The 24,173-nt window shown below is 45.3% G+C and overlaps 1 protein-coding gene across 7 annotated transcripts in view; it reads left to right on the top strand.

Moving 5' to 3' along the window:
• Window positions 1-24,173, top strand: part of LOC121269532 (rho GTPase-activating protein 32-like) — a 524,870-nt gene that overhangs the window by 492,031 nt on the left and 8,666 nt on the right. For all 7 annotated transcript variants that reach the window (XM_041174188.1, XM_041174184.1, XM_041174187.1 and 4 more), the window contains 6 exons: window positions 674-781; window positions 2,625-2,770; window positions 9,864-10,065; window positions 10,851-10,996; window positions 11,322-11,393; window positions 18,808-20,154. In XM_041174188.1, the coding sequence (XP_041030122.1) occupies window positions 674-781; window positions 2,625-2,770; window positions 9,864-10,065; window positions 10,851-10,996; window positions 11,322-11,393; window positions 18,808-20,154 (2,021 nt within the window). The remainder of the gene's footprint in view (window positions 1-673; window positions 782-2,624; window positions 2,771-9,863; window positions 10,066-10,850; window positions 10,997-11,321; window positions 11,394-18,807; window positions 20,155-24,173) is intronic.

Below are 24,173 nucleotides of genomic sequence, written 5' to 3'. Positions count from 1 at the left end.
TCTCTGTCCACCTAACAATCTACAATACTTCAAAGTTTTACATCATCCGAAATGAGCTTTTCTGTGATAAATTTTACACTAGAAAAATGTAAGAGGTGGAATATCAAATGGATAAATATGTCTATGCTCCGATTAACAGTAGTAATAGTAACTCTAATTTCTGATACAGAAATACAATCACAGCACTCAAAGAAAGAAAATTAGAACTGCTACATGGGTAGGTTTGGATGACGGGGCAGTGTCTCTGATCTGCAGTAACCCCACGCTGGTTACATGAGTATCTTTGTCACACCAAGACCCATCAGCATTCTTAGAGTCTGCTGCACTTAGGGCACTGTCTCATAAGGCTTTCACTCACGACTGTTGGCACAAGTATTGTTTTCCAATCTCTTTTTGATGACTGCATTAGGTGATGCGTGCTGTTATTCCTGCTCCCTTCACTTCTGTCACTTTAATTGTTCCCAAAATTGCTTTAATTTGCCCACTTGTAAGCAGAATTGCATTAACATCACCATAATATCACCACTTCTATAACCGCTTTCTTCTTTTTGAATTGGCTGTCTTTGCAGCACTAGGGTGTAGTGTGACAGCCATACTAATGAAATTCCTTCTCCATATCCTCGGTTGATATTGTGCTGAATCTTGACTAACTTGTGATTTATTCTTTGTCCAGGACCCTGGAGTTTCTAATGAGGCACTTGGCTCGATTAGCGACCTTCAGTTACATCACGAACATGCACACTAAGAACCTGGCTATTGTTTGGGCTCCAAATCTTCTGAGGTGAGAGCAGGTGCACTGTTAGCCATGGGATGTTGAGGCTGTTTATAGAGGTCCTTAATGTGTAACTGACTCTGCCCAAATTTGTAACAGATGGCACTAGAGCTTGGCAGTGACAAATGGCTGGAGACATACATCAGGTCACCCAGATCTGTGGTGACCCATTTACTGTTGCAGGCAATTTTCTACAGTTAATGTAGGTGAATGTTAGTATAGAGCAGTGTACTTACTTAACGATTTTGCTAAAACTGAGGTTATTGTCATGACCTGAATCTCTGCCTTTCTGTCAGTGAAGATTTATTTGTTTATCTGCAAGACTATGGCTGCATATTGAACATTTACTAAAATGTCTTATTCACAGATAACTTAGATTGCCAACAGATTCAGGATGTAAATTAAAATAATACATGTTAAACTCCTTAATCATTCACGCCTGTTGTCCATTACTCAATCCTATACTTCCTTTTTTCTCTCTCTCTCTCTCTCTCTCCCTTTCCTTCCCTCTCTTAACTTTTTCAGCTTTTTATTTCTACCTCTTTCATGTATAATTGTCAGCTGTGGCTCAGTGATGGCGCTCTTCCTTCTGAGTCAGGAGACTGGGAGTTCAAGCCCCAGTCAGAACTTCACAGTATTGAGGGAGTGTTGCATTGTCAAAGGCACAGACTTTCAGATGAGAAGTTATACTGAGCTTGCCTGTTTCATGGATCTGAAAGATTTAGATCTATTTGAAGAAAAGAGGTATGCTGCCACGGGTAACAACGTCACTAAAATAAACTGGTCATTCCTCTCAGTGCTAACTGGGACCTTTCTGTGTGCAGACTGACTTCCATGTTTACACTTTTCAGAACTTTGTTGGTTGTAACACTGTTTAGGCTACCTGAAGGTGCGAAGAGTGTTATATGAATGTATGTTTTTTCTTTGTGCCTTATCTGTCTTGGAAAACCAGAAATGAATCCCCTTAACATCTCTTCCCTCATCATCTGTGTTATCATTAGCTGGGAGTCAGCTTTAAAGACATAGGTTGGGAATTTCCAGCCTAGCCCAGCCCACTGCCAGGATCGTCCGGGACTGCTGAAAGTCGATGGACTTTTGGCTGGGCCGCCGAATCTCCTGCATCGCGTCCCGCCACGACAGGGTCGGAAAATCTCGGCCTTAGAGTGTAAGTGTTGACGTGGTCACGTGATTGATGCAATCAGGTTCAGCCTGGACGCAGGGAACATAAATTGCTACTAGACAGCCAGTCTTACTCACGATGAAATAGATGCTGCTATTTTCAGACGTGCATTATTGAGGTAGAGTTAGAAGGAGTTGTATTCTACAGATAAATATGTTGCACCTGACCTGAGTGTGCTTGATGTTGGCAGTGGGACAACTCTGTCACATGTATGTGTAAGCAGCATCAATGGGAAAATGCAGCACCATGGGGTAAGGTTACATTACAGAGGTTGGTTCTATAATTTATGATTCTGAGGTTCTCACTAAACGAAATTAACTGTTAAATCAGCATAAATGCATTGTACAGTGAATACCATTTTAGATGTTACTTTAACATTTAGAAAAATACAAGTGCTGTATTTACTGTGGAAAGAGTTTCTCTGTTACTGGAGAGAGTCTCTGTTATTGGTAGGGGGGCTCACCCTTACCTAGGGGAGGTTTCCCTGTTCCTGGGAGAGGGAATATCATGGAGGGGTGTGGGATCTATTACTGGGGAGCGATTTCTGTCTCTGGGAGGCGGTTGTCTCTAACTTGGGAGGTATTCAGGGTATTTCTGTTACTGGGAGGGGTGTTATGGGGGGAAGCTGAATTTTTCCCACTTTCATTTTGGCTTCTCTGAAACTGTTCTCAGGTCCCGTCAGATCGAATCGGCCTGTTTCAGTGGTACTGCTGCCTTCATGGAGGTTCGGATTCAGTCCGTGGTGGTAGAATTCATTCTCAATCATGTAGACATGCTCTTCAGCTCCAAGCTCAGCTCAGTAATGCGAGAGGGAGCAGGTAGGTTCCAACCCATCCTGCTGTGTTGCTTTGGTATAAACCTATTATCTTGTGGTATAGTCAGTAACGAAGTAATAATCTAAATATTGGCCTCCGCTTTCTCCAATGTCCTCGTTGTTAATCAGCCTTGTTTTGCTATGGAGTGGTCATGTGCTAGGCTTGCTGGATTGATAATTTTGGGACTACTAGACACAGTAACCCTTCATTGTGGTTATGTCTGACCAGGACTGCTGCTTTCTGTTCCTGTGAAAACATTATGCCGAAATGGTTAGGACGCTTATTTTATTCCAGATTTTTCAAACTGTTCAACTACTAAAAATCAAAGATAAAGGAGGATCACTGATGCTGCCTGCCTGTTAATGACCTGTAGCTCATCAACTAAATCAATTTGTACCCATTGTACAAAATGGTAGAAAATAAACTACAGGCATCACTTGTCTCCCTCCAATACTGCATATCAGCAATCTTCATTTCTTCAGAGAGTTTTCTGATCAGCCTGTGGTGATTAGGCCCAGAGTTTGCAAATTACAAAATTTAGCAATCAATCAGCAACCATCTTTGATCTGTTACTCTGATTGCCTGACTTCTGGCTAAAGTAGTGTCTTTGTTTAATTTAGAATCAGGGATCATATTCCTTTCCTTTAATCCTTCTTCACACAAGCTGGAACTGGAGTTTCATTCCACCTAAGCTGCCATGTGGAGTAACCTCTGTCCATGTATTAAACAGTGCAGACTTGACAATATTTCACCTTCCCTAATATGGGCGACAACTTTTCCTGGTCTTTATTCTGTTAAGTTGATTTCTGTTATAAAGTCATGTTTTATATTGAAAATTACTTTATGTATTTACTTTCTGAAAACCATTGAATTTTAAAAGATCTGAAACAGAATTCAGTGACTTGAAACGTGAAGTACTAAGATGGCTGAACATTTGCATCACTGTAGCTTACAAATTCCAAAGCCATTAAAATGGAGTCAACGTGTCTGCAGGAACCCATCAAAGATAATCACCTGAGAGGAATGTGCCTGAATCATATCCCCTGACCCATTCACAAGACATCCAGACACCACCTGGGTAGGAAACAAGCCATTAGACATAATGACTTCAGACAGTGGACCCTGGCTGAGAGACGAATTCATGCAGCCGTAATCTAATCAAGTCGAAATGATGCACCTGGGATCTACCAGCCATGACCGTGCCTGGGTAACTGGTTAGTTGGTAGAGGGGATCATGTGGCAAATTAGCTAACCCTCTTTTATGTTTAAGAAACTGCTTTTCTCCAGGCTGGAACAAAAGCAGAAGAGACGCCAGGCGCCAGAAAGGAAGGGCTCATTCACACTCTCTCTCTCGCTCTCTCACCATCCATCCATCCTGCTGGTTTAAATACTGTGTGCTGTTTGACCACCCACATGTCTCAGGCAATGTTTTAAGAAGCAACACAACAGCTGTCAACTCCATAACAACAGAGAAATTGTCCGACAACCTATTTAAATTGTTTCAACACCAAATCCAGAAGGAACCTTGAGCTCAGCCTGAAACCATACAAGTCATCAATCTACAAGACCTATACACCTTTAACTTTTATCAGACTCTAAAAAGAGTACTTAATCTATTCTCCCACTCTGTAACTTGCTTATGCATGCATGAATCTTGAGTGCATGTGTACATGAAAGTCAGAGTCTTTTTTATTATTCTTATTAGACCAGATTAAGTACAATGATTACTATACTCCTCCTTTATAGAAGCTTACAAGAAAACCTGCCTCTGTATGTCTTTGACAGTCACAGCACGTAAACAGTTTAAACACTCGTTGAATTGCCAAGCGTATCCTTGTTAAAAAGCCTGTTGCGGTCAAACAAAAAGTAGAAAAAGAGCGGAACTATTCTACCCCTCTTCACCTGATCATAACAGAAATTTGAGGGCTATGTCCATGATTGGATCCATAGAAAAATGGGAACTTTGATGCGGGAAATCAAACTGATCCCTATGGGTATTTTAAAAACCTCCGTTCAGGTTTTCTTGTGGTATATAGTATTAGAATACTTAACATGTTCATATTCAAGGCTAGTACCTTCCTAGAACAGAGTGAAAAATTTGGGACAATTTAAATGCCCTATCTATCCATTGAAGAGTTAAGTAGCATAGCTAGACAGTTAGGAATAAGTGTCCGTCCAAAAGCTGGGAAACCCAAATCCTAAAACCCATGGCCAACTATTTTGCAATTGAACCTTAAGAACAGGAGGCAGGCATAGAAGCTGAAACAAACAGGCTAGCATTAGCAGAGATAGAGCTAGATCAGTAGAAACTAGGGCTAGAATTCTAAGCAAAAAAAGAGGAAAGAGAGAAGCAAGTAAAAGAAAGTGAAAGAGAATTCCAAGAAAAAGACACTGGCAGGAGAGGATTCCAGGAAAGGGAGAAAGAGAGAGCTTTCCAGAGGGAAAAGCAGGAAAGGGAATTAAGGCAGCTTGAACTGAGTAGGGAAAAGTCCACTGTACCCAATGAAGACCCTTAGACACCACTAGTGAGAGCAACAATCCTTGCTCAGGACCAAGTGCTGAGCTCTTATAGTATTCATAATTGAAGCCAAAGTTCAATAAGAGGATGGGGAAGCATTTGTAGTCCCATTTGAAAAGATTGAAAAGCAGCTGAAGTGGCCAGCAGAGATTTGGACCCTTTTACTGCAAAGTAGATCAACAGGAAAAGTTCACGAGGTTCTTTCCCTATTGTCCGACAAGAGTTTGCTAAACTATGAATTGACCAAAAGTGCTATCCTGAATGCATACGAACTATTACCGGAGGCATACCATAAAAAATTCCGAACTTTCCAGAAACAACCCGACAAAACGCGCACCGAATTCGAAGGGTTAAACAACTTATTTTCAACCGATGGATATGGGCACTTAAGATAGATCTCACATATGAGAACCTTAGAAATGTGATTCTCCTTGGAGTTCAAAAACCCACTCCCCTTTCCATAAAGACCAATGTGGAGGAACAGAGTCTCCAAAGCCAGACAAACGGCCATCATAGCACACAACAATGAATTGAAACACAGACTCCTAACTCAAAGTAAACTGGGACCTGCTAACTCTTACAGGCCGGGGGGAGTTAAAAGGGATGTAGACATTGCCGAAACAGACTTGCGAGGAAAGGAGAGTAGGGAGGAAAAATCTAATCAGCCTCCAACTTTTAAAAGAAGGAACCAAGATGGTAACCAGTAGGGAGCTGCCTAGTGTGTTTTCAGTATCGAAAGTCTGGGCACATAAGGGAAAATTGGCATTAGAAAAGACCAACAGGGGCACTGCGGTCAAGACAGCGCCTGTAATCATGAAAGTGATAAGCCTATGTACAAATGTAGCAGAGGGCCAGAATACCTACCAGGAATTTTTGCAAAAAGGGAAAATCACTCTTTTTGGATCCCAAGCACCAGGAAAAGAGATAACCGTCCTCAGAGGCACAGATTGTCTTCAAAGGCTGCTTGTGTCAAAGGTTACAGAGATGGCACCCGAAAGCAGTATTGGTAAAAGAGCTTACTGGCAAATGCTTGAAGGTTCCCTCAGTCAAAATCTACCTGCAGAGTAAGTTGGTGACCGGGGTAGAGACTGGTCGGGGTCGTTCCCATATTACCAAGCCAGCTAACCTTTTGTGTTTAAGAAACTATTTCTTTCCAGCTTAGAATAGAAGCAGAAGAGACTCCAATACACACTTTCTTTCTTTCTCTCTCACTCGCTCTCTTCCCCCCACCCACCCCCTCCACCCCATCCAGCCTGCAAGCTTTAGCCCTGTCTGACTGTTGTGTGGGTGGTCAAACAGCAGAGTTTTAAGAAGCAACACAGCAGCTGTTGACTCCATAAGAACGGAGAAATTGTCCGATTAACGTATTTAAATCGTCTCAGTGCCAAATCCAGAGGGACACTCAAGTTCAGCCTGAAACTACCCAAATCATCAATCTGCAAAACTCTTAGACTTTTAACTTTTATCAGAGTCTAAAAAGAGTGCATAATCTATCCTCCCACTCTGTAACTCTGTGTGTGTGTGTGAATTTGAGTGCATATGTGCATGAAAGTCACAGCATTTTTATTCAACCAGTTTAAAAACTTACAAGGAAACCTATCTGTGTATGTCTTACAGTCACAGCACGTAAACAGTTAACCACCCACTGAATTGGCAAGTGTATTCTTTTTAAAAAGCCTGTTGCGGTCAAACAAGAAGTGGGAAAAGAGGGGGAGCCATTCTACTGCTCCTCACCTGATTGTAACCGTTTCCCCCTGTCTGTAGGATGGTGAATGAAAAGGTCACACAGATTGCTCCCCTTGTAATGTCTTCCTTCTGCCACCCATCCTGCTCAAGACGTGGGAGTAAAGGCTGTGGGATAGGTTTCTGTTTGGAAGTGAGGGGCGGTGGGATAGGATTCTGTTTGGGAGTAAAGGGCTGTGGGATAGGATTATGTTTGGGAGTGAGGGGCTGTGGGATAAGATTCTGTTTGGGAGTGAGGGGCTGTGGGATAGGATTCTGTTTGGGAGTGAGGGGCTGTGGGATAGGATTCTGTTTGGGAGTGAGGGGCTGTGGGATAGGTTTCTGTTTGGGAGTGAGGGGCTGTGGGATAGGATTCTGGGAGTGAAGGGCTGTGGGATAGGATTCTGTTTGGGAGTGAGGGGCTGTGGGATAGGATTCTGTTTGGGAGTGAGGAGCTGTGGGATAGGTTTCTGTTGGGAAGTGAGGGGCTGTGGGATAGGTTTCTGTTTGAGAGTGAGGGGCTGTGGGATAGGATTCTGTTTGGGAGTGAGGGGCTGTGGGATAGGATTCTGTTTGGGAGTGAGGGGCTGTGGGATAGGTTTCTGTTTGGGAGTGAGGGGCTGTGGGATAGGTTTCTGTTTGGGAGTGAGGGGCTGTGGGATAGGATTCTGTTTGGGAGTGAGCGGCTGTGGGACAGGATTCTGTTTGGGAGTGAGGGGCTGTGGGATAGGTTTCTGTTGGCAAGTGAGGGGCTGTGGGATAGGATTCTGTTTGGGAGTGAGGGGCTATGGGATAGGATTCTGTTGGGAAGTGAGGGGCTGTGGGATAGGATTCTGTTTGGGAGTGAGGGGCTGTGGGATAGGATTCTGTTTGGGAGTGAGGGGCTGTGGGATAGGATTCTGTTTGGGAGTGAGGGGCTGTGGGATAGGATTCTGTTTGGGAGTGAGGGGCTGTGGGATAGGATTCTGTTTGGGAGTGAGGGGCTGTGGGATAGGATTCTGTTTGGGTGTGAGGGGCTGTGGGATAGGATTCTGTTTGGGAGTGAGGGGCTGTGGGATAGGATTCTGTTTGGGTGTGAGGGGCTGTGGGATAGGATTCTGTTTGGGAGTGAGGGGCTGTGGGATAGGATTCTGTTTGGGTGTGAGGGGCTGTGGGATAGGATTCTGTTTGGGAGTGAGGGGCTGTGGGATAGGATTCTGTTTGGGAGTGAGGGGCTGTGGGACAGGATTCTGTTTGGGAGTGAGGGGCTGTGGGATAGGTTTCTGTTGGGAAGTGAGGGGCTGTGGGATAGGATTCTGTTTGGGAGTGAGGGGCTGTGGGATAGGATTCTGTTTGGGAGTGAGGGGCTGTGGGACAGGATTCTGTTGGGAAGTGAGGGGCTGTGGGACAGGATTCTGTTTGGGAGTGAGGGGCTGTGGGATAGGATTCTGTTGGCAAGTGAGGGGCTGTGGGATAGGATTCTGTTTGGGAGTGAGGGGCTGTGGGATAGGTTTCTGTTTGGGAGTGAGGGGCTGTGGGATAGGATTCTGTTTGGGAGTGAGGGGCTGTGGGATAGGATTCTGTTGGGAGTGAGGGGCTGTGGGATAGGATTCTGTTTGGGAAGTGAGGGGCTGTGGGATAGGATTCTGTTTGGGAGTGAGGGGCTGTGGGATAGGATTCTGTTTGGGAGTGAGGGGCTGTGGGATAGGATTCTGTTGGGAAGTGAGGGGCTGTGGGATAGGTTTCTGTTTGGGAGTGAGGGGCTGTGGGATAGGATTCTGTTTGGGAGTGAGGGGCTGTGGGATAGGATTCTGTTTGGGAGTGAGGGGCTGTGGGATAGGATTCTGTTGGGAAGTGAGGGGCTGTGGGATAGGTTTCTGTTTGGGAGTGAGGGGCTGTGGGATAGGATTCTGTTTGGGAGTGAGGGGCTGTGGGATAGGTTTCTGTTTGGGAGTGAGGGGCTGTGGGATAGGTTTCTGTTTGGGAGTGAGGGGCTGTGGGATAGGATTCTGTTTGGGAGTGAGGGGCTGTGGGATAGGATTCTGTTTGGGAGTAAAGGGCTGTGGGATAGGATTCTGTTGGGAAGTGAGGGGCTGTGGGATAGGTTTCTGTTTGGGAGTGAGGGGCTGTGGGATAGGATTCTGTTTGGGAGTGAGGGGCTGTGGGATAGGATTCTGTTGGGAAGTGAGGGGCTGTGGGATAGGATTCTGTTGGGAAGTGAGGGGCTGTGGGATAGGATTCTGTTTGGGAGTGAGGGGCTGTGGGATAGGATTCTGTTTGGGAGTGAGGGGCTGTGGGATAGGATTCTGTTGGGAAGTGAGGGGCTGTGGGATAGGATTCTGTTTGGGAGTGAGGGGCTGTGGGATAGGATTCTGTTGGGAAGTGAGGGGCTGTGGGATAGGTTTCTGTTTGAGAGTGAGGGGCTGTGGGATAGGATTCTGTTTGGGAGTGAGGGGCTGTGGGATAGGATTCTGTTTGGGAGTGAGGGGCTGTGGGATAGGATTCTGTTTGGGAGTGAGGGGCTGTGGGATAGGATTCTGTTGGGAAGTGAGGGGCTGTGGGATAGGTTTCTGTTTGGGAGTGAGGGGCTGTGGTATAAGATTCTGTTGGCAGAATGCTATGGGGTTTTTTTGGGTTTAGGAGCTGTGCACTGTTAGTAACTCTACTTTTAGTGGTTTTCGGATGTCTACAATGATGTTCTTGTCCTAGATTTCTATGCCTGTTACATTTAACAAGTACTTTTTTTTAAAAATCAATTCAACATAGCTCTTGCAAATGCCCACCGAATCCTGTTTAAACCAAGTCTGTTACTACACGGCTATAAAGAGGAAGCATTTTGTGGTCATTTATCCTTCCTTTTTCTGTTCTTCTCTGCAGGACATACATCTCTGTCTCGGCCCAAGTCCTTGCTGGTGTCATCCCCTTCCACCAAACTACTCACTCTGGAGGAGGCCCAGGCTCGAACCCAGGTCCAGATTATTTCCCCTGTTAATTCAGACAGCAAATACATCGAAGTAGGTGATGGGCCTGCAGCATTACAGGGCAGGTTTCACACGGTCATTGACTTCCCAATTGACAGGTAAAATAGAAGCATCACTTTTAAAATCTTCTTTTGTAGCAGTTGTTTGAAATGTGCACAAGGCATCATTAACCTATGACAAAAACGCCCCACTGCATGGCCAGAGACTCCTGATTGCACTAGGCAGGGTCTACATGTCCCCTCTTTCTCTCTCTCTCTCTGTCTCCCTGCGCCATGGACTCCGGGTTTCTCTCTCTCCCTCTAGGCCAAGACTGAACGCAATCTCTCTCTCTCTCCCCCTCCCCTCTCTCTCCCCCTACCCTCTCTCTCCCCCTCCCCTCTCTCTCCCTCTCTCTCTTCCTTTCCCTACCTCTCTCCCCTGCTCTCTTCACCCCCCCACTCTCTCTCTCTCTCTCTCTCTCTCCCCCTCTCCCCCTCTCCCCCTCGCTCCCTCTCTCTCTGTCTCTCTCTCCCCCTCTCCCCCTCGCTCCCTCTCTCTCTGTCTCTATCTCCCCTTGGGGAACCCCAATGTTTTTTTTCTCTCGCTCTCTGCTGACCAGGGAGTTATGATTGTTGTTATTCACACTCTCACCATTTCTCTCTACTTCTCTTAAGACTCTCCTTAAAACCCACTCCTTTGACCAAGTTTTTGCTCTTCCCTCATATCTGTGCCTTTGTGTCAGTGTCAGATTTAGTCTGATTCCACCTCTGTGTTATATCAAGGAATGATTTTCAACATTAAAAGTCTGTAAATTCACGTGATTGTAATTTGTGGTGTTCTTTGCCTGTTTTGACTGCAGAGTGGCACACTGTTTAATACTGAATCTTTCACTATCCTTATCCAGGAAGAGGACAAGCAGCAAACCCAAGAAATCACCTGTTGGTACCTGGCGGTCTTTTTTCAACCTAGGCAAGTCATCCTCTGTGACCAAGCGGAAGCTGCACCGTAACCCCAGTGAGCCGACCCAAATGAAGTCCATGGTTTTGGCAGGTGGGTGTTTTCAGGTTAATTGGGGAGAAGGTACTTCTGCAGTTTCCGCTCTTGCTGAGGTAATGCTACACCACCTTGTGGAAGTGACTGTTCATCACACTCAAGAAGACGCAGTGTGTTGCCAGGTTGCCAGCTCAATCATGCCCCTAGCTGCTGCCTTTAGAGTGCTATATACATGAGGCATCGACAAGCTCTACAACATAGGAGATATGAAACCGCCTTTAAATGAGTTTTAAATCATAGATCCAGCAGCTATAGGCAGTGTGATGGACAGTTATGATTGGCTGCATTCTGATCATTTGTGATTTGCTTATCTTCCCATTAGCCAGGGGTGATTCAGGAACACTTCGCTCTGCTAAAAGTGAGGAGTCTCTTTCATCTCTGCACAATGTTGAAGGTTAGTACAATGTATTCATTATATTTCCCTAGTGTCTGAATATATTGAAGTGTGCTTGCTATATATTGCAGTATTTGTCTGTAACAGAATGTTTGTATGGTGCAGTAGGTTTGTTATGTAACAGTTCATCTATTGTCCCTGTGCAATAATTGGGTTCCTATTCCAACATGCTGCTGCCATTATTGGGAGGTTACCCTGTTACAACCATGCCCCAAAATGCTAGTATAACACAGCACTGCAAGACTTCCACAGAGTGACTGTAAACCCAGTGATACTGGGCTAGCAGGAGGTGACTATTCCCAGTGATACTGGGCTAGCAGGAGGTGACTATTCCCAGTGATACTGGGCTAGCAGGCAGAGACTATTCCCAGTGTTACTGGGCTAGCAGGCGGTGACTGTATTCCCAGTGTAACTGGGCTAGCAGGCGGTGACTGTATTCCCAGTGTTACTGGGCTAGCAGGCGGTGACTATTCCCAGTGTTACTGAGCTAGCAGGCAATGACTGTATTCCCAGTGTTACCGGGCTAGCAGGCGGTGACTGTATTCCCAGTGATACTGTGCTAGCAGGCAGTGACTGTATTCCCAGTGATACTGAGCTAGCAGGCAGTGACTGTATTCCCAGTTGTACTGGGCTAGCAGGCAGTGACTGTATTCCCAGTGATACTGGGCTAGCAGGCGGTGACTGTATTCTCAGTGTTACTGGACTAGCAGGCGGTGACTGTATTCTCAGTGTTACTGGACTAGCAGGCGGTGACTATTCCCAGTGATACTGGGCTAGCAGGCGGTGACTGTATTCCCAGTGATACTGGGCTAGCAGACGGTGACTATTCCCAGTGATACTGTGCTAGCAGGCGGTGACTGTATTCCCAATGATACTGAGCTAGCAGGCGGTGACTGTATTCCCAATGATACTGAGCTAGCAGGCGGTGACTGTATTCCCAGTAATACTGGGATAGCAGGCAGCGACTGTATTCCCAGTGTTACTGGGCTAGCAGGCGGTGACTATATTCCCAGTGTTACTGGGCTAGCAGGCAGTGACTGTATTCCCAGTGTTACTGCGCTAGCAGGCGGTGACTGTATTCCCAGTGTTACTGAGCTAGCAGGCGGTGACTGTATTCCCAGTTTTACTGGGCTAGCAGGCGGTGATTGTATTCCCAGTGTTACTGAGCTAGCAGGCGGTGTCTGTATTCCCAGTGTTACTGAGCTAGCAGGCGGTGTCTGTATTCCCAGTGTTACTGGGCTAGCAGGCAGTGACTGTATTCCCAGTGTTACTGGGCTAGCAGGCGGTGACTATTCCCAGTGATACTGGGCTAGCAGGCGGTGATTGTATTCCCAGTGTTACTGGGCTAGCAGGCGGTGACTGTATTCCCAGTGATGCTGGGCTAGCAGGCGGTGACTATTCCCAGTGATACTGGGCTAGCAGGTGGTGACTGTATTCCCAGTGTTACTGGGCTAGCAGGCGGTGACTGTATTCCCTGTGTTACTGAGCTAGCAGGCGGTGACTGTATTTCCAGTGTTACTGGGCTAGCAGACAGTGACTATTCCCCGTGATACTGTGCTAGCAGACGGTGACTATTCCCAGTGATACTTGGCTAGCAGGCAGTGACTGTATTCCCAGTGTTACTTGGCTAGCAGGCAGTGACTGTATTCCCAGTGTTACTGGGCTAGCAGACGGTGGCTATTCCCCGTGATACTGTGCTAGCAGACGGTGACTATTCCCAGTGTTCCTGGGCTAGCAGGCGGTGACTATTCCCAGTGTTCCTGGGCTAGCAGGCGGTGACTATTCCCAGTGATACTAGGTTAGCAGGCAGTGACTGTATTCCCAGTGTTACTGGGCTAGCAGGCGGTGACTGTATTCCCAGTGTTACTGGGCTAGCAGGCGGTGACTGTATTCCCAATGTTACTGGGCTAGCAGGCAGTGACTGTATTCCCAGTGTTACTGCGCTAGCAGGCGGTGACTGTATTCCCAGTGTTACTGGGCTAGCAGGCGGTGACTGTATTCCCAGTGTTACTGGGCTAGCAGGCGGTGACTATTCCCAGTGTTACTGGGCTAGCAGGCGCTGACTGTATTCTCAGTGTTACTGGGCTAGCAGGTAGAGCCCACTCTTCCTCTTTATTGTTGCGATTTTTGATGAATGAGTGTACACGGATATATTTTCTCATTCAATGTGGCCATGTTTGCTTTACAACCTTTGTATCATTGCATCAATCTTTACAATTATTCATGAGTTTATGACGTGACAAATTTAGAGTTTTTGATAATTAAATCATCTTGCTTTATGAATGTGTTTCCCAATCTGAACACCATTGTAATGTTCAATCTTGCAGTTAAACAGTCTGAAGAGTTAATTAAACACTTTAAATATTCTTGTTCTATCCAATATTAGGTTAGCTACTTGCTTACCAGATCAACGGTCAGAGTGAATTAACTGATGTCCTTTTATTGTGATCTCCCTCTGAGATTATTGAAGGATTTGAGATTTTTAAAACTCACGTTTTGGTGAAGTCAGCACCAATGTTCTGCAGCTTAATTGTGTTAAAATGGTTACAATATTTAACAGGACTGGGAAGAATAAATTGATAACTAAAAATGATGTGCAGGTTGGTGTACACTGGAAGACAGAACAACTCTCCTTGTCAAAGAGTGCTGCTGAATATACAAACAGTAGGAGCCTAATAGCTCATTGGTGGCCCGTATCTTAACTCCATCTATCTGCCACGATTCCGTATACTGTAATACGCTTGACTAACAAAAATCTATCAATTAAAATAGGAAATGCTGGCAATACTCTCCCAGTCTGGCAGCATCTTTGGGGAGAGAAAGTCTTTCAAGTTGATAATGTTTCTTCAAAATTGGAAAAAGTTAGATGTAAAAGATTTTAAGCAATTACAAAGACAGAGAAAATGGTTGGGGAACCAACAAAAGGAAATGCCTGTGATAAAGTATTAGGCAAATGGGATGATGATGGGTCTACAAGACGTGTAAAGAGGACAAGCAAATCATCATCAATTGTTGCTGTCCACAAAAAAAAATTAAAATGGGGACTACTTGTTGAACTTCCTTTTTCTTCTTCATCCCAGAACCCACACCGTCCCCCATCCCGCAAAAACCGTGTCTGTACTTTCTTCAAACCTGAGGGATCTCTTCTTCACATTCTGTAGAAGGATCAACTTTGTTTCTCTCTCTACAGATGCTGCTAGACTTTCTGGCATTTTCTATTTTTATGTCAAATTTCCAGCATGTGAAATATTTTGGTTTGATAAAAATCTCGTCAATCTTGCCCCTTACCTTGAATCTACGTCCCCTGGTTGTTGATCCCTCCACCAAGGGGAAAAGTTTCTTCCTGTCTAAGCTATCTATGCCCCTCATGATTTTATACACCTCAATCATGTTCCCCCCCTCAATCTCCTCTGCTCCAGGGAAAATAACTCCAGTCTATCCAATCTTTTCTCATAACTAAAACTCTCCAGCCCAGGCAACATCCTGGTAAATCTCCTCTGCCCTCTCTCTAGTGCAATCACTTCCTTCCTATAATGCGGATTCCAGAACTACATGCAATACTCTATCTGTAGCCTAACCAGCTTTTTGTACAGTTCCAGCATAACCTCCCTGCTCTTATGTTCTATGCCTTGGCTGATAAAGGCAAGAATCCCATATGCCTTCTTAACCACCTTATCTACCTGTCCCGCTACTTTAAGGGACCGGTGGACATACACACCAAGGTCCCCTCTGAACTTCGGTACTTCCCAGGGTCCTACCATTCATTGTGTATTCCCGTGTCTTGTTTGTCCTGCCCAAGTGCATCATCTCACACTTATCCGGATTAAATTCCATTTGCCACTGATCAGTCCATCTGACCAGCCCATCTATATCCTTCTGTAATCTAAGGCTATCCTCCTCACTATTTACCACCCCACCGATTTTCATGCCATCCGCAACTTAATTCTCAACCCTCCTATCTTCAAGTCTAAATCGTTTATATATGCCACAAACAGTAAGGGACCCAACACCGATCCCTGTGGAACCCCACTTGACACAGGCATCCAGTCACAAAAGCATCCCTCGACCATCACCCTCTGCTTCCTGCCACTCAGCCAATTCTGGATCCAATTTGCCAAATTGCCTTGGATCCCATGGGCTCTTACCTTCATTATCAGTCTCTCATGTGGGACTTTATCAAAAGCCTTGCTGAAGTCCAAGTTGACTACATCAAATGCATTGCCGTCTTCTATACACCTGGTCACCTGTTCGAAAAATTCAATCACATTGGTCAGACATGACCTCCCCTTAACAAAACCATGCTGACTGTCCTTGATTAATCCCTGCCTCTCCAGATGTAGATTAATTCTGTCCCTCAGAATAGTTTCCCCACCACTGAAGTTAGATCTCCTGGCCTTTCGTTCCCTGGTTTATCTCTTCCTCCCTTCTTGAAAAATGGTACCACATTGACTGTCCTCCAGTCCTCTGACACTTCTCCTGTGGCCAGAGAGGTATTGAAAATTATTGCCAGTGCCCCTGCTATCTCCTCCCTTGCCTCACTGAACAGCCTGGGATACACTTCATCCGGGCCCGGAGATTTATCTACTTTTAAGTCTGCCAGACCACTTAGAACCTCCTACCTTTCTATGTTAATTTCTTTAATTATATCACAGTTCCTCTGCCTGATTTCCATACCCACGTCATCCCTCTCACTCGTGAACACCGACAGAAAGTATTCTTTTAGAACCCTACCTACGTCTTCCAGCTCCACACACAAATTACCACAATGGTCCTTAATGGGCCCTTCTCTTTCCCTAGTTATCCTCTTACTCTTACTGTACTTGTAAAGTAACGTTGGATTTTCCTTTATTTTACCTGCCAATATTTTTTCATGACCCTTTTTGCTCTTCTAATTTCCTTTTTAAGTAACCTCCTACACATTCTATACTCCCCTAGGCCTTCCGCTGTTTTGAGCCCTCAGTATCAGCCATAAGCCTCCCTTTTTCTCTTTATCCAATCCTGTATAATTCCTCGTCATCCAGGGTTCCCTGGGCTTGTTGGTCCCGCCCTTTATCTTTACTGGAATATGTTGGCCCTGTACTTTCCCTATTTCCTTCTTGAATGAGTACTACTGCTCTGATGCAGATTTACCTAAAAGTAGCTGCTCCCAGTCCACACTGGCAAAATCATATCTGATCTTATTAAAATCGGCCTTCCCCCAATTTAGAACTCTGATTTCTGACCCATCCTTGTCCTTTTCCATAACCTTGAATTTAACAGGGTTATGATCACTATCTGCAAAATGCTCCCCCACTGATCCCTCTACCACTTGCCTGGCTTCATTCCCTAAAATTAAGTCCAGGACCATCCCTTCTCTGTATGATCTTCTACGTACTGGCTTAAAAAGCTCTCCTGGATTTAAAAATTCCACTCCCTTTAAACCTATCACACTATGACTAGCCCAGTTAATGTTGGGGGAGTTGAAATCCCCCACTATTACTACCCTATTATTTTTATACTTCTCTGAAATTTGCCTACATATCTGCTTTTCTATTTCTCTCTGACTGTTTGGGGGCCTATAGTACACTCCCAGCAATGTGATTGCTCCTTTTTTGTTTTTCAGTTCTACCCATATGCATTCATTTGAGGAGCCTTCTAAGATGTCATCCCTCCTTACTGCTGTAATAGATTCCTTGATCATTATTGCGATAATCCCTCCTCTTTTACCCCCTTCCCTGTCTCACCTGAAGACCCTATATCCTGGAATATTGAGCTGCCAATCCTGCCTCTCTCTCAACCATGTCTCTGTGACAATGATGACATCATACTTCCATGTGTTAATTTGTGCCCTCGACTCATCTGCCTTATTCGTCAGACTCCTTGCATTAAAATAAATGCCATCCAACCTTGCCAAACTCCCTTGTGCCTTAATTGGCCTATAATTTCTATGCCTTCCAGGCTCACTTGCTCTCTCTTCTGATTTTGGCTATGCATCTCCCCCTGTTGAACCTCTTCTTAGAATCCCATACTCCTTCCAAGTTAGTTTAAACCAGTATTTATATGAACTAGCCATATAAATACTGTGGCTACAAAAGCAGGTCAGAGGCCAGGAATCCTGTGGCTAGTAACTCACCTCCTGACTCCCTGAAGCCTGTCTACAAGGCACAAGTCAGGAGTGTGATGGAATATTCTCCACTTGCCTGGATGAGTGCAGCTCCAACCATACTCAAAAAGCTTGACACCATCCAGGATAAAGCAGCCCATATGATTGACACCCCATCCAAAAACATTCACTCCGTCTGCTACCGATGCACAGTGGCAGCAGTCTGTACCATTTACAAGATGCACTGCAGAAACTCAACAAGGCTCCTTATTAGCACCTTCCAAACCCATGACCGCTACTGTCTAGAAGGTCAAGGGTAGCAGATACATGGGAGCACCACTACCTGTGAGTTCCCCTCCAAGCCACTGTCATCATCCTGACTTGGAAATTTATCACCGTTCCCTCACTGTAATGGGTCAAAATCCTGGAACTCCCTCCCTAACAGCACTGTGGGTGCACCTACAGCACAGGGACTGCAGCCGCTCAAGAAGGCAGCTCGCCAGCACCTTCTCAAGGGCAATAAGGGATGGGCAATAAATGCTGACCTAGCCAGCAACACCACAAGCTGTAAAGTAATTTTTTTTTAAATCTTTTGATCACCTTAAACACTTCAGTTAGATCACCTATTAATCTTCTGTACTCAAGTGAATACAACCTTAGTCAGTGCAACCTGTTTTCATAATTTAACCCACTTAGCCCAAGTATTATAGGTCATTCTGTGCTGCACCCTCTGCAAGGTCAATATGTTCTTCCTGATATGCGACGTCCAGAACTGAGTGTAGTGCCTTGACTGGAACATAACTTTCCAACCCTTTTTATTCCATTCCGCAGCTTCTTTAATTAACGTTAAGTGCTTGTACGCGTGGCTTTGTGTTTTCAGGTGGCTGTCCGTATATTTCCTTTTTAGCATTTTCATGAGGTGATCAAGGTAGACATGAGACCAAGCAGACTGATTCATGCTTGATTGACAAGATATTAGGTCAATATCAACTTTGCAGGGAGGAAAGGAAAATGATTTGACACATTTTGAGTCAACAGGGCGTGTTAGGAGTGCAGTGGGTTCAAGCTTCACTTACATGGGGGACACCCAACTTTTTACCCTCCTAGTTACTTAATGTAGTCTCAGGGCAGTGAACTGTTTTACAGAGCGACATGAGAGGAGGTTACTGAACAACCTAAAGGATGCACATAATATGAAATTCTCTCTGATGACCAAAATCATTTAAGTTGTAAGATAATTCTGAAATATATATGAAATGTAAATACTATGGTACAATATGTCATTGATATCACAAACCCGCGGTGAATGATATAATGTTTGTCCTTTTCTAGGAGAATCGAAGGTGTACAGACCTAGAAGGCCTCGGTCTAGCAGTGATGCTCTCTCTGTTTCCTTCAATGCTGCTGGCCTTCCAGGCTTCAACTACTGCAACTCCTATGATAACCTACCCAATGATGAGAGCGAAAGAGAGGATGCAGTATGCCAAGTCCCTGCACTGATGTCCCCCAGAATGGAGGAAGTGGAACTAAGTCCACCAGATATGGGAGCAGCAGGGTTGGACTTTGACCCAATGTCCTTTCAATGTAGTCCTCCAAGGGCAGAGCTTGCAGGTCCTGACTGCAGTACATCTCAGGTGGATTCCTCAGCCAGTGGCAAAGACAAGTCAAATAGCTGCAAGAGAGAGTCAGATTTGGGCAGTGTGTGTCTGACCCCTGGTAGTGCTACTAGTTCTGAACCAGTCTCTCACTCACCAGATAAGCTGATGAGCCCCTTCTTCTCTCCAGATCTAAGCCCCACTGATGAGAAACTGGCTAAGCCAACCTCTTTTGCAGAAAAGGTGGTTCATGCTTTCTCCCCAAAGATTGGGCGCAAGTCTCCCAAGTCTCCTCTGTTGACCATCTCTGAACCTATGACAATTTCTGTACCAACGCGAGTATCTGAAATGATTGGCAGTTTGGCAACCGTTTCACTGGGTACATCTCCACCTCACACAAACCAAGCAGGGAATAGCAGTGTCAGCAAATCACCTCCGCAAATGATGTCAATGCTGCTGAAGACCAGTGACATGCAACTACCTGAGGGATGCCGTCAGGAAATCCACACCAAACTTTCTGCTGCAGTAATAGATTCGGAGGCCAAAGAGCAAAGTGTAGATTGGCATGATCAGACCTATCACTACAAGGCTGTACATTCCACCCTTTCACAAGCAGGAACAAAATGGCAAAGTTCAGATTGGCATGCACTGACCAATCAAAACAAGAGTACATCACCTACCCATTCGCAAATCGGGACAAAAGGGCAAAGCTCAGATTGGCATGACCTCCCCAATCAAAACAAGTCTACACCATCTACCAATTCACAAACAGGGATGAAAGGGCAAATTTCGGATTGGCATGAACTGAGCAATCAAAACAAGGCAGTACCATCGACCCACTCTCAAGCAGGGACAAAAGAGAAATGTTCAGATTGGCCTGAATTAACCAATCAAAGCAACTCTGTACCATCTACCCTTTTGCAAGTGGGAACCAAAGGGCAAAGTTCAGATTGGCATGAACTGACCAATCAAAGTAAGGCTACACCATCTGCCCATCCACATATGGAGGCAAAAGGGCAAATTTCAGATTGGCGTGAGCTGATCAATCAAAACAAGGCAGTACCATCCACCCATTCACACACGGGTAAGTGTTAAAGAAGAATTGTTGCACTAGATAAGGCCTCATTGGGCGAGGCTCATAATGCATGCTGCATTTCAGGCATATGTGCATCATCCTGGTACGCTGGAGACATGGTGAACTGCCAAACATTGGTGAAGTTGAAATGAGCAAGTTTTCGCTGGCATCTTTCAACTATACTGTTTGATGGTAACTCCTGTCAAAGGACTTTCGTTTCCCAAAAAAAGGAAGATAAACTTCTCTGTTCTAATTTGCTTTCATAGATGTTTGCTGTTCAGTGCTGTGAGTCATTACAATGAGAAGAAAACCTTGTATGTCCTGAGTTATAATCCTCCACATTAGGCCCTGCACACAGACTGCTGTTAAGGCTGTAACAATGAATTTTGTTAAGAGTGATTTCAGATTTTCAGGCAGAATCTGGATAGATTGTCTTGCTCAATGTCTCATTATCTGACAGATAATTATACCCATCCTTTTCCTTTTACCCTCCCCTTCTAGCACTGATTTGTGCTGGACTAGTATTCCACAATTAACAATAGCCTTTTGTGACCAAACTAAGCTATTTGACAGGCCTCTTTTCTATTTTTCCTTAGTTCTGATGAAGAGTCATATGGATTCGAAACATTAACTGTATTCCTCTCCGCAGATGCTGTCAGATCTGCTGAGTTTTTCCAGCTATTTTTATTTTTGTTTCAGATTTCCAGCATCCACAGTATTTTGCTTTTATGACTGTCTAAACTATTTGGGGAATGGGAGCACAGTGTCACACTCAATTCTGGGGTGCGGTATGCACTTTTTTCTTATTCATTCTTGAATGTGGGTGTTGCTGGCTAGACCAGCATTCATTGACCATCCCTTGAGAAGGTGGTGGTGAGCTGCCTTCTTGAACCGCTGCAGTCCATGGGGTGTGGGCACAACCACAGCACTCTTAGAGAGGGAATTCCAGGATTTTGACCCAGCAACTGTGGAGAAACGGCGATATATTTCCAAGTCAGGATGGTGAGTGGCTTGGAGTAAAGTTACAGACTATGTGTTTGAACAATAACAGCAACTTATTTTATAAGCACCTTTGACATATTGAAAGGTTCCAAGGTGCTTTACATGAGCACTGTAAAACCAAGTATGACACCGAGACACATGAGATATTAGGTCATATGAAGAGAAACTTGGTCCAAGAGGTAGCTTTTAAGAAATAATTTAAAGGAAGAGGGAAAATTCAAGAGGTAGAGAGGTGTCAGGAGGGAATTCCAGATTTTGGGGCCTAGGCAACTGAAGGCACAGCCACCAGTGGTGACTCAGTTATAACTGGGAATGCACAAGAGGCCAGAACTGGGGGAGCAAAGATATTTCAGACGGTTGTGGAGTTTGTGCCAGGCAAGGGCCATGGAAGGATTTGAAAACAAGGATGACAATTTTAAAATCCAGACTGTGCTTGACCAGGAGCCAATGTAGGTCAGCAAGCACCAGGATGATAGGGGAACGAGACTTGCTGTGAGTTAAGACATGGGCAACAGAGTTTTTGATTACCTTAAGTTTCCAAAGGGTAGAATGTGGAAGACCAGCCAGGAGCACATTGGAATAGTCGAATCTAGAGGTAATGAAGGCATTAAGAGTTAAGAGTTTCAGCAGCAGATGAGACAGAGATGAAGATCAGCAAGCTTAGGGTTCCTTGGTGCCAAATTCCATCAAATGCTGCCTTGATATCAATCAAGCAGTCATTCTCAAGTCACCTCTGGAGTTCAGCTCTGTTGTCCATGTTTGGATCAAGGCTGTAATGAAGTCAGGAGACGAGTAGCCCTGGCGGAACACAACCTGATCATCAGTGAGCAGAGTGTTGCTGAGTAAGTGCCTCTTGATAGCACTGCTGATAACATCTTCCATCACTTGCTGTTGATTGAGACTAGACTGATGGACGATAATGGCCGGATTGGATTTGACCTATTTATTGTGGACAGGACATACCTAGACAATTTCCATATCATTGGTTAGATGCCAGTGTTGTAGCTGTACTAGAATAGCTTAGCTAGCAGCATAGCTAGTTCTGAAGCATAAGTCTTCATGACTACTGTCAGAATGTTGTCAGGGCCCATAGCCTTTGCTGTGTCCAGTGCCTTCAGCTGCTCTTATGATATCATGTGAAGTGAATTGAATTGTCTGAAGACTAGCCTCTGTGATGCTAGGGACCTCAGGAGGAGGCCGAGATGGATCATCCACATGGCTGAAGACGGCTGAAAATGCTTCAGCTTTGTCATTTGACATTTGATGTGCTAAGCTCCGACATCATTGAGGATGGGGATATTCATGAAACTTTCTCCAGTTAGTTGTTATTGTTCAACACCATTCATGACTGGATGTGGATGGGCTACAGAACTTTGATCTGATCTGTGGATGCTACCTCACACTGTCGCAGATTGAGGGTATACGATGTCACACTCTGTCATGAGATGGGCAGTGATGTGGACTAAGTGTTGTATTCTGTTCTGGTGTGGGAATGGGAGGGGAAACAGTGTTGGACCTGTGAGGGGTTGGAGAGTATGGTGAGGGAAGGCGTCCACTGAAACCCTGTTTGGCGCTGCATCTACTGCCTTGATGAGATTAATTGTATCAAACTGCTAAAAAGGAATTAAACCAGAAGGACCACCTGGCATGGACCTAGGCACCGGAAACGACAATGGCAATCGCAGTGCAGTCGACCCTGCAAAGTCCTCCTTACCTACCTCCGGGGATCTGTGCCAAAATTGGGAGAGCTGTCTCGCAGAATAGTCAAGCAACACCCTGATATAGTCATACTTATGGATCATCCCTTAAAGATCCTGGCCCAGACACTACCATAACCATCCCTGGGTATGCCCTGCCCCATCGCAGGACAGGCACAGCAGAGGTGGCAGCACAGTGGTATACAGTCGGGAGGGAGTGGCCCTGAGAGTCGTCAACAGTGACTCTGGACCCCATGAAGTCTTATGGCATCAGGTCAAACATGGGCAAGGAAACCTGCTGCTGATTACCACATACTGCCCCCCATGCCAACTTCCCCCACCCTCAGCTGATGAATCGATGCTCCTCCCTGTTGAACACCACTTGGAGGATGCCACTAAGGGTGGTAAGGGCACAAAATGTACTCTGGGTGGAGAACTTCAGTGTCCATCACCAAGAGTGGCTCAGGAGCACCACCACAGGTCAAGTCCTAAAGGACATAGCTGATAGACTGGGTCTGCAGCAGGTAGTGAAGGAACCAACAAGAGGGAAAAGCACACTTGACCTCATCCTCACCAACCTGTCTGCCACAGATGCATCTGTCCATGACAGTATCAATAGGAGTGACCACCGTACAGTTCTTGTGGAGACGAAGTCTCATCTTCACATTGAGGATACCCTCTATTGTTTTGTGTGGCACTACCACCATGCTTAAATGGGATAGATTTTGAACAGATCTAGCAACTCAAGACTGGGCAACCATGAGGCACTGTGGCCATCAGCAGCAGCAGAATTGTACCCGACCACAATCTGTAACCTCATGGCCCAGCATAACCCCCAGCAAGCCAGGGGATCAACCCTAGTTCAATGAAGAGTGCAGGAGGGCATGCCAGGATCAGCACCAGGAATACCTAAAAATGAGGTGTCAACCTGGTGAAGCTTTGTGTGCAAACAGCATAAGCAGCAAGTGATAGGCAGAGCTAAGTGATTCCACAGCCAACTGATCAAATCTAAGCTCTGCAGTACTGCCACATCCAGTTGTGAATGGTGGTAGGCAATTAAACAACTCACTGGAGGAGGAGGCTGCACAAATATCCAATCCTCAATGATGGAAGAGTTCAGCACACAGTGCAAAAGATAAGGCTGAAGCATTTGCAAAAATCTTCAGCAGGAAGTGCCGAGTGGATGATCCATCTCAGTCTTCTCCGGAGGTCCCCAGCATCTCAGATGCCAGTCTTTAGCCAATTCGATTCACTCCACATGATATCAAGAAACAGCTGAAGGCACTGGATGGTGCAAAGGCTATGGGTCCTGACAATATTCCAGCAATA

This window comes from Carcharodon carcharias, chromosome 25, assembly GCF_017639515.1.
Source record: "Carcharodon carcharias isolate sCarCar2 chromosome 25, sCarCar2.pri, whole genome shotgun sequence".
NCBI classification, from domain to species: Eukaryota; Metazoa; Chordata; class Chondrichthyes; order Lamniformes; family Lamnidae; genus Carcharodon; species Carcharodon carcharias.
This window is presented reverse-complemented; position numbering and strand designations above follow the sequence as displayed.